Source organism: Triticum dicoccoides, chromosome 2A (genome assembly GCF_002162155.2).
Source record: "Triticum dicoccoides isolate Atlit2015 ecotype Zavitan chromosome 2A, WEW_v2.0, whole genome shotgun sequence".
NCBI classification, from domain to species: Eukaryota; Viridiplantae; Streptophyta; class Magnoliopsida; order Poales; family Poaceae; genus Triticum; species Triticum dicoccoides.
The window spans coordinates 671,698,433-671,708,648 of NC_041382.1; the positions used below are offsets into that span (position 1 = coordinate 671,698,433).

General features: G+C 45.9%; 2 protein-coding genes across 2 annotated transcripts in view; one reads left to right on the plus strand and one right to left on the minus strand.

Moving 5' to 3' along the window:
• The window catches only part of LOC119359809 (anthocyanin regulatory R-S protein-like), a 6,063-nt gene extending 3,378 nt beyond the window's left edge, over positions 1 to 2,685 (plus strand). Inside the window, exons 7-9 of the mRNA XM_037625891.1 lie at positions 1,199 to 1,867; positions 1,979 to 2,362; positions 2,471 to 2,685. Coding sequence (XP_037481788.1) covers positions 1,199 to 1,867; positions 1,979 to 2,362; positions 2,471 to 2,542 — 1,125 coding nt within the window. The 3' untranslated portion in view covers positions 2,543 to 2,685. The remainder of the gene's footprint in view (positions 1 to 1,198; positions 1,868 to 1,978; positions 2,363 to 2,470) is intronic.
• A 3,970-nt stretch (positions 2,686 to 6,655) lies between these two features.
• Positions 6,656 to 8,937, minus strand: LOC119356112 (5-amino-6-(5-phospho-D-ribitylamino)uracil phosphatase, chloroplastic-like). Its single transcript, XM_037623016.1, has 2 exons — positions 8,791 to 8,937; positions 6,656 to 8,047 (listed from the first exon to the last, which is right to left on the minus strand). The coding sequence occupies exon 2, from the start codon at positions 7,938 to 7,940 to the stop codon at positions 6,903 to 6,905; it is 1,038 nt and encodes a 345-aa protein (XP_037478913.1). The 5' UTR covers positions 7,941 to 8,047; positions 8,791 to 8,937; the 3' UTR covers positions 6,656 to 6,902.
• Positions 8,938 to 10,216: the final 1,279 nt, after the last annotated feature.

Genomic DNA, 10,216 nt, shown 5'->3' on the forward strand with positions numbered 1-10,216 from the left:
GGTCGCTTGGCTAGGTCTTGTAACATAGGAGGCATGCGGCAATGGCTGGTGTGGTACCTCTGACTCGTCCATCTCTCCTTTGGCACTCGGTTGTTCATCTCGATATCACGGTGCTTGGTTTCTAGCGTCACATCATTTTGGGTCCTAGTGCAATGGTTTTGCCCACGTGCTTCAACATATTTGTTTGTGGCATGCTTTTTGATAGGTGTGGTAGGATGCCTTTATTTTTTGGTGACTTCTTTCCTTATCAAGTACAACTTGGATCGGGTGTTGGCGCAACTATGTCACCATGGAAAATGTGGCTTGACCAACAGACTTGGAAAACTTTAAACTCTTTCATGGGTATAGTGCGATCACATGCACATTGCATTTCCATATGTGAGCTCCCAAGTTGTCCATGGTAAGATGACACTTCTTCTCTTAAGTGCATGGGGCTCCACTGGCATTTGCTTGAGAATGGCAATGTTGGCTTGGCAAGTGCGGCGGTAAAACTAACAACCTCAGGCCTGGCCTTTCAGCAGTTTTGTTGAACCTGGCGTTGTTGGGAAATTCATTGCTCTAGTCTTTATTGGTAGGATTTAGCAATGGTGGTGCATCCACATTGTTCTATTTTTCTCGACAAAGGAGGCATACACATCGTCCCTTACACGGGCAAATCTCATCTGCAACAATTTGGTTGAGTTAAACCCATTAGTTTTTTCGCAATCTAATCGTGGGCTAGGGCGGAGGCAATGCAGGTAGAAGGAGGGTTTGTGGGGAAGATAAACAGTGTGCTCCGGGCCAGGAGGGCAGCCGTTGGACAGTTCAAACATAATCGATTGAAACTGTTTTTTCATTCGTGTTGACTGGATGTCCCTTAGTTTTTGCCGGTACCTTTGGTAAAATACTACTCCTTCCATTTCATAATGTAGTGCATAGATATTTTGAAGTCAAACTTTGCAAACTTTGACAAAATTTATAAAGAATACTACTCTCTCCGTTCCATAACGTAGTGCATATAGATTCTTATCCTCGGAATACATTAATAAAGCCGAATATATAAGAATGTACCATTCGTCTGCAAGACCCCCTCATCAAGTCATGAAGACCAAAGAACAAACCAATCCACGAGTTTATCCGTTTCTTCACCGAATGAAATGCTAGTGAAGTAGTGATTAATTCTGTTGAATAAGCAAGGTGATTTCAATCCATTTGCTAGGTTTTGGAAGACATGGGCATGGTGAACCGGATCAGAACATCTTTCTGGGACTTGAAGTTCCCAACATGTTCGAAGTCGGAGGAGCCGAACTCCAGCCCATCAGTAGACGATACTGGGGACGCTGACATCGTGTTCGATGTCCTCAACCATGACACCATGGCCACAATGATAACCGGGGAACTTGAGCCAGGGGAGGTTGAGTGCCTATCCGATGGCAACCTCGAGCGGATCACGAAGGAGACCAACGGGTTCTGCGGCCTCTGCGATGAGCTGGATGTGGGGGCTCTCGAGGAAAACTGGATCATGGGCGGGTCTTTCGAGGTCATGTCTTCGCCGGAAGCGCCGCCAGCGCCTGTCGCCACGGACAGGGTCACTAGTGGTGCTGTTGCTTTTAGCTCCGTTGGACCCTCTCACCCATCGTGCTTTGCGGCTTGGAAGAGATCATGGCACTCGGCCGAAGACGTGGTTGTGCCGGTCACCGGGGAGTCGCAGAAATTGCTAAAGAAAGCTTTGGCCGGTGGGGCATGGACAAATAATGGTGACGACGGCACCACTAGAGCTCAGGAAAGCACCAACACCAAAAACCATGTCATTTCGGAGAGGAGGCGCCGGGAGAAGCTCAACGAGATGTTTCTGATTTTTAAGTCGTTGGTCCCGTCCATTGACAAGGTAACACACGCACACCACCAAAAAAGTTAAAAAAAAGGAGTACTAGACATATGTGTTTCATACTGAGAAGAGTACATTTTTTCTTTCTTTCTTTCTGAATTGTAATTGCAGGTGGACAAGGCATCCATCCTAGCTGAGACGATAGCATATCTCAGAGAGCTGGAACAGAAGGTGGAGGAGCTAGAATCTAACAAGGCTGCCGGAACAACAGTTGTCAGGAAACGTCATGAAGTCGGCGGGAAGAAGGTGTTAGCTGGTTCTAAGAGAAAGGCGTCGGAGCTCGGCGGGGAGGACACGCCTCTCCCCAAGGACGGCCCGAGCAACATCGTCAATGTCACCGTGACGGACAAAGAGGTGCTCCTTGAGGTGCAATGCCGGTGGAAGGAGCTACTGATGACACAAGTGTTCGACGCCATCAAGAGCCTCCGCCTGGACGTGTTGTCCGTCCGCGCGTCCACGCCTGACGGCCTCCTCGCTCTCAAGATACGAGCTCAGGTGAGGTCTAGTAGCAGCTGATTAATTAAGCTCGATCGGGCAGTAGAGATGCAGCATTAACGGGAGGCCAGTATTGATTTACTGATGTGCTTCGGTGAACCGTTACAGTTTGCCGGTCCTGGCGCCGTGGAACCCGGGATGATCAGCGAGGCACTTCAGAAAGCTATGCGCAGGCGCTGAAAGGACGCCGCTGAAAGCGCGACACTGGCACTGTAGATCCGTAAATCTGGTGGCTATGTTCTTCAGACATGGCATTATTTCTTTCGTCCGGTTGTGCAGTAATGTGGGACGTGACAAAAAGATTTCCGATTATTTGGATTGTATGCACTTGAAATCATGTGAGCCGAGCCCGTCGTCGGTGCGCGATGCGCGTCACGAGCACGGTACAACCACCAGCCTCGCCCATGCCGGCCGCTCGACGGCGTATGGCGAGGGCTGCACCTCGCGGGGCAAGTCTCGACGACGCGACGGGGCGCGACCGCGAGCGCTCCGGTCGGCCCCGCTTGCCCGCTCGCTCGCTCGGCTGCGCGACAGCGCGCGTGCGCTGGCGACGCCGACCGGCCCGGCTGGTGCTCGCACACGTCGCAGGCTCCTGGCCGTACCCCTGCCCGTCATGTAACGCCGGATGCGTACGTGGCGTGGGCCGTGGCGGCCTGGCTGGAGGTGGGGCGCGGTTGTTCGTGGAACCACACGCGCGGCGTCCCACTCGCTGGGGCGCGGTGTCCCCTGGCGCGCCGAACACCTGTTCGTCGTCCCGTCACCGCGCTCCTTTCCGGCGGGTTGAATCGAGAGCCGCTGGGCGATTTCTTTCATCGTTTGGACCTGTGCGAACCGCGGAGGTACTAGTACTGTCTTGTGACGCGTACGTTTAGTTTGCCGACGAATAGCAGTCCGAGTGAAGTAAGCACACCAGCTAGCTTCGACGGTGGGTGGCTCATGCGACAAGTTTCAACATGTCGTGCTCCAAATTTTCCTTTTCGAGGGAAGCAACAGGATTTTCAAACAAGGGATTTTATCATTTACTATGCCACTAGCAAACATGTCCGTGCGTTGTAATGGAAAATAAAAAAACGAAAAATATACTGTGGTATGCATGACACAATACCCTCGAGGGTCCACACCCTCCATTTCAACATGCCATCCCACCCGTGGTGGTTGACATGAACATGGATGCCAAACATGCATTTTGATACATATAACATAACATAATAATGCAATATCTAGAGTTAAATATACAATTTTAACACATGATCTTTATTTGACGCTCTCTAATCATCCATCAGTGCAGAGTGCACCTTGCCCTGATGCGTTCCCTGGATAATATTCGCAAAAAGTGTTCCCTGGATAAAGCCAACACAAACATGTGAGTGATCCCTCCATCAGCTCAAAGGTCATTCCCCGTTTCTATTCTCTGATGGAAGCCCGCCTCAGCCCGTCGATCTGTCAGCTGAGCGTGAGACTGAGCTGCTCATCAGTGCATCCAGCCAAGGTGATAGATTTACCCCTTTGCACGACCAAGAAGGACATTACATATGAAGATTAGTCAAGTAAAAGAATGCGTACAAGGAATGCATATATTTACCTGTGGCTAAACGCGTACAAAGAACACATATATTTACCTGTGGTAGAAGATGAGACATGTGAGATGAGTTAATCAGAAAATTTGTGTTTCATAGGCGAGGAAAAATGTGTGTCTCTTGCAATTTTATCCCTACATCAGAAGGATATAATGCAAACTGGTCAGGGTGCAAAAAGAAACCTGCAAGAGAGCCTCAATCTCTACTGTTGGAAACAACCAGGTTTTTGTAAACAGGGTAAAATATATTGCTCTGGTGTTGTCTCCAGGGATGAAACAACTATCGGAAGCAGCACAATATACAAAAGTAATTTGAAATGTCTTTTTAACTTACACTTTACCATCTACTAAATTGTGAACAAACCATTTTTTCACCATATAAATAGAAAACCAAAAAAGTTCAAAGTATCATAATAAGTAAACTGATAAATAAACTTTTTACCAACCGAAATTCAATAAGATCCAGGTCCATTGACATGCATAGTGAGCCTATCACAAATTTATCATCTACTATGCGAATCAATTGATGCCTGATAGTAGATTGATACGTCTCTGACGTATCTATAATTTATAAAGTATTCATGCCATGTTACAACAATTTTATATGGTTTTGGTATGATTTGATTAAAACCAATCCAGACCGGTGTTGTTTTCAGCAAAACTACCGTGGTGTCTTTTTTGTGCAGAAATAGAAATTATCGGAATGGGCTAACAATTTGCGGTGATTTTTATGGACCAAAAGAGAACCCCGAAGCACAAGAGTTGGACCAGAAGAGTCCCGAGACGACGACAAGGTAGGGGGCGCGTCATACCCCACGGGAGGGTGCTCCTACCTTGCCGCTGCCTCGTGGACCCCTTTGACATGAGACCGGCGCCAAAAATTCCTACAAGTACCAAAACCCTCAGAAATAAATCTAGATCGGGAGTTCCGCCGCCGCAAGCCTCTGTAGCCACGAAAAATCAATCTAGACCCTCTCCGGCACCCTGCCGGATTGGGCCATCATCACCGGAGGCCATGGAGGAGGACCCCGAAGGGGGCCATCATCACCATGGAGGCCAAGGAGCAGAGGGAGAACCTCTCCTCGTCTAGGGGGGGGGGAGGCCATGGAGAAGGAAGCACAATGGGGAGGCCCTCTCCCCCTCTCTCTCGGTGGCGCCGGAGTGCCACCAGGGGAACCATCGCCGCGGTGATAGTCTTCATCAACATCACCATCTTCATTATCTTCCTCATCTCTTTTCGGCGGTCCACTCTCTCGCACACCACTGTAATCCCCTACTTGAACATGGTGCTTTATGCCACATATTATGATCCAATGATGTGTTGCCATCCTATAATGTTTTGAGTAGATTTCTATTGTCTTTGGATTGATTGATGATTTAGATTGGTTTGAGTTGTATGTTTTATTTTGATGTTGTCCTATGGTGCCTTCTGTGCCGCGCACACGTGAGGAATTACCGTTGTAGGGTGTTGCAATACGTTCATGATCCGCTTATAGTGGGTTGCTTGAGTGACAAAAGCATAAACCTGAGTAAGGGGGTTGTTGCGTATGGGATAAAGGGGACTTGATATTTTAATGCTATGGTTGGATCTTTAGTAGTTGCGGATGCTTGCTAGAGTTTCAATCATAAGTGGATATGATCCAAGGAGAAAGTATGTTAGCTTATGCCTCTCCCTCATATAAAATTGCAATAACGATCACCGATCTTGTTAACAATTGCCTAGGACAATTCCGCACACCAACCCATCATTATTCCACACTCCCTACTTATAATATATAGTAATATATTCTAACTTTATGTTAACAACACTTATTTTTATATTTTAGTTCTTCGATATCATGCAAAGTTATCCTCTTCATACCCACAACGTAGTTTTATTTCTCGTTTCTAGATGAAAGCAAAAGTTCGATTTACGTAGAGTCGTATCAGTGGCAGATAGGACTTGAGAGAATATTGATCTTTATCTTTAGCTCCTTATGGGTTCGACACTCCGTACTTATCACTTCCACCTTTGGAAATTGCTACGATGATTCCTTGCATTTAGGGATTATCAAGCTCTTTTGTGGCGCCGTTGCCGGGGCAATAGCGTGGGCTTGATATTCTCATGTATGCTTGTTTGCTTTCTTCACTAAGTAGATTTTGTTTTCTCTTTTGTTTTTGTTTTTTTAGTTGTGGGTGAAACAAACAAAAAAATTAAAAGAATGAAAATACAAAAAAAAATTGCCTCTTATGCTTAAAAACTTTTTCAAAAAGAGAAGTGATTGGAAGGTTATGCGTTGGAAAAGTGAGGGTCGACCTTGAACACTTGTGTTCATGCTCATGGAAACAATGTAGAATTTTTCATGGAAGTTTCTTAAAAATAATTATCTCCCTTGTATATATCCATTGTATTACAAAAATAATGTGCCAAGTTTTGGTTTTAGAATGTTTAAATTGCTTGTTTGGCGTGGGCAGTGCAAAAACATAAACTTTTGTTGTAGTAATTGAATTTACATTTTTTACTGGAGCGTGATAAAATTTTGAGATTTTTACACACTACTGGTATGCAAATTGTTTAGATTGTCCTAATGAATGCTAGCATAACGCCCATTCGTAGAGATGGGCATCATCTGTTCTTTCTGTAAATAAAACCTTCCACACATTTTCAGTTAATCGGCACTTACCAATGTAGTAGTACTAAACAACTCCAGCGATCATCTCTGAGAAAGCCCGAGGAATAAAATAGAAGAGGTAATATATGTACTACACAGCAAAAGATTTGCACGGTGGGAAGTTTCTTCGCTTCAAACTCCTTTCTGATGATTGAAAGCATCTAAGCTAGACGAGTTTCAGTTATGCATTACAAGAAACCAAGAGGTGAACGCTGATCTGTTACACTACTTGGTCTGTTACAAAATGTTGTAATGCAGTACTGAAGTTACAGCATGATTATATATTAGTAGCAGATAAGTGCCTGCAGAAACATCACTCCTCGATCATAATCTCCATGTCCATGTCAGACCGTCTGCCCCTGCGTCCAAGAACCTCGCCATTGGCGAGCCTCTGCAGGTCAGCAACAGAGAGCTGATCGAGCCATCTCACAACATGGTTTGCTGCATGGAGTTCATAGGCAGGGTGCCGGCTTGCAACCGCCACACACCTCATCCCAGCGGTATGCGCAGACTCTGTCGTCAAGTTTGAGCTACCCATCACAAGACAGGCATCAGGCTCAAGATCAAGTTGCTCTGCTGCAATCTCAAACATGTCGCCCTCGGGTTTCCCTCGGCGGAAATCCTCCGCCGCCACTACGACATCGAAATAGCCTTGCAGACCAACAGCTTTTATGCCTTCTTCCAGGCTCATTCTTGGGCGAGAAGCTGTTACTGCTATTGGAATGTCAGAATCCACAAGGGCGTTCAAGAAGTCGAGAACACCTGGTCGCAGCTGGTAGAAAGTGCCTCGGAGTTTCTGATATATTACCTCCTTGCGTGCTGCTAACCTTTCAATTTCTTTTGCATCTGTCGACCAACATAAGACTTCTGAGATAGCCTGATCAGTTCTCATTCCCTCGATTTCCTTCAGCATTTCATCATGAGGAAAAGACTTTGCCTCTTCAAGTGATAGTACGTACCACACTCGGGGCTCCAGGTCAGGGTCATCATCTTCCACAACAACTCCCTCCCACTCCAAGATCACACCAAACCGGTTACTAGGCACAGTTCCTTGCTTCTGCTGCTTCTTCTTTCTGACTGGTTTCTGACTGGTGTACAGACAGCTAAGGCTCTCAGGGAGCCTATAAACTAATTTGTAGAACACATTGTCTTCCTCGTGGGCTTGATGGTTCCTCTTGAAGTCAGTTGCATGGGGCTTCAGAAGTGCCATCTTCACCCTCATGCTCTTACCCCCAGATTTCGCGGTTGAATGCATGTTCAGTTTGGCATTTGAGTTACTTGGCCAGCATTTTCTGTACAGTTTGTGGATGAGCTGGTGGGAACTGTCAAGTAAGCTGATGGATGAGATCATTGCTTCAAAGTCCTGTATACTTCCACTGAAACTGTCAAGCGCTTGGTAGCAAGGTCGATTCAGTTCAGGTGTGACTGGTCAATGAGAAGCATAGCTGAACACTTCACCTGTGTTAAGAACCAAGCAAATGGTAGTATAAGCACACGATGCACATGTATATTAAACGGAGCAGAAAACTGTGCCTGCTGTGTTTAATCCCTCAACCTGAACAGCTCGGCTTCACTTGGGTTTTACTTAAGTATGGTGGTCTGAAGAAAAAGGGGACATGTTTTGTTCCATTATATCGTTCACTAGATTAGTGTGCACCTTTGATTTGTAAATCTACTAGTACATTCTAGCACTGTGAGGACAAACTTATTCAAACTCCTACTCCTATTGACTTATAGAAATGCAAGAAACAAAATAAACGCAGAGCCCCAATTTTCGGCAGATGAACCAAAACATGGACTAAAAGTTGCGATGTGGCCGTAAAAGGCTACTTGAGGACTTCACGGTGCCTTTTGCTAAAAAAGATCCTTCTGCGCTTCTACGCAATCTTACTGTTCGTGCAAGGGGAAACATACACTTTATTAGCATAAAAGGAGGCACACATTGGAACAGAGCTGCTCAGCCTGTGACCGAGAGACTCCATAAAATGGTAATATGCTACTTCTCCTATAGCAAACTTAATCATTAAAACGATTATTTGGTGCTACATTCAATCCGGCTAAGCACCAAACGGCCAAATGCGAACCGTTCTTGAACACATACTCAACAGCACATGGCAGAAAGAGAGAGAATGAATGCTCCAGTATATCTTAGCACAAGCAAAAGGCTACGAATCCAGGGGGGAGACGGCGATCTTGCTTACCGGGGGAAGAAGAAGAGGAGGCGGGGGTCGGAGGGGGAGCTGAAGAGAGCATCGGCGGGAGTGGGGAGGGAGTAGAGGAGGCGCCCCCGCTCGGTCCCCGGCGCTTCTTCCCTTTGGATGGTGGAGATGGCCTCCATCAGGATAGGCAATAATGCGGCCGGCTGCCTTGTCGATGTCGATTGGTCCTCGCGGCGGCTGCTCCGTGTCCATGGCAGCTGGGACACGAGGGGCGAGGGGCCGCTTGTCAGCCTGTGCGTCGGCCGTGTGGGGGTGGGGCCGGGGACTTGTGAGGGGTGTGCTCCAGAGCCGAGGAGACGGCGCTTCGCTATGGGCCGCAGTCGCTTCGTTTTCTTGGGCAGCATGCGCGCGTCAGCCCATGAAAAGAAGCGCCGTCAAACACGGGTTGGTCCGGTCCCATTTAATCCGGCCGGCCATCTTCCAGAGAGCATTTAAGAATGGGCAGTTTACAAGCTCCACCCCTTGCTTTTCTTCCAAAAAGAAACACCAAATTCCTTTCAAAAAAAAAAAGAAACACCAAATCAGATTTTGACGAAATTCCATCTGTTTTATGGTATACACTTTAGTTGATTTTATTATTACTAGCACAAAATGCCCGTGTGTCGCAACGGGAGAGATGATTGACGTGTCCATAGAAACATCCATAAGCACAACGCAACAATAACTAAACGGTGTCATCTGGTGGCTGCAGGGAGGCGCGTGCTAAAAGCTAGCAGAAATGCATATAAGTCATACATAAAAAACCATGCTACACATATGGTATTATTTTAAAAAATTCATACTTCTGTATGAATTTTGTATGACGGTTCTGATATTAAAGGACTAATTTTCGAATCTTCCATATAAGGTATTATTTTGAAAAGTTGGAGTACTCTTTGGGATTTGCACTACGCCATGAAAAAAAAATCAAAATTTGCACTGAGCAGCAATTTTTTTTCCGAATTTTGCACGGAGTCGTGAAAAAATCTAGCTAAAACGGTTGGGTTAAATAATGTGTTTTAGCCCCTCTCTCACTTCACGGGACATCAATTCATTTGTGTCGGGTAAATACCATGACAGATGAAAAAAATGGAGAAATTCAGCTCCGTTTATATTTTTTTTTAAAGCAAACATATCCGTGCGTTACAACGGAAGAAAATAAATAAATATAAGCTGATTAACCTGAAAAATTAATTTATCATTCAAACAATTTCACAAGAAGCAAAAGAATATTAAAAGCAATCAAAAGTATGAGGGGCCATGAATGATGTCCAAACAACGGTTTAGTGCGCCTGAAATAAGTTGTCCTAAATCCCGGACTTTCAAAACGAAACCATTAAAGAACTGAAGAACATTGAAAGAAGTGGCCACGGATATGCACAAGTCACATAAAACTCATAACAGTGACGCTGCTAGCACATTGCACTTG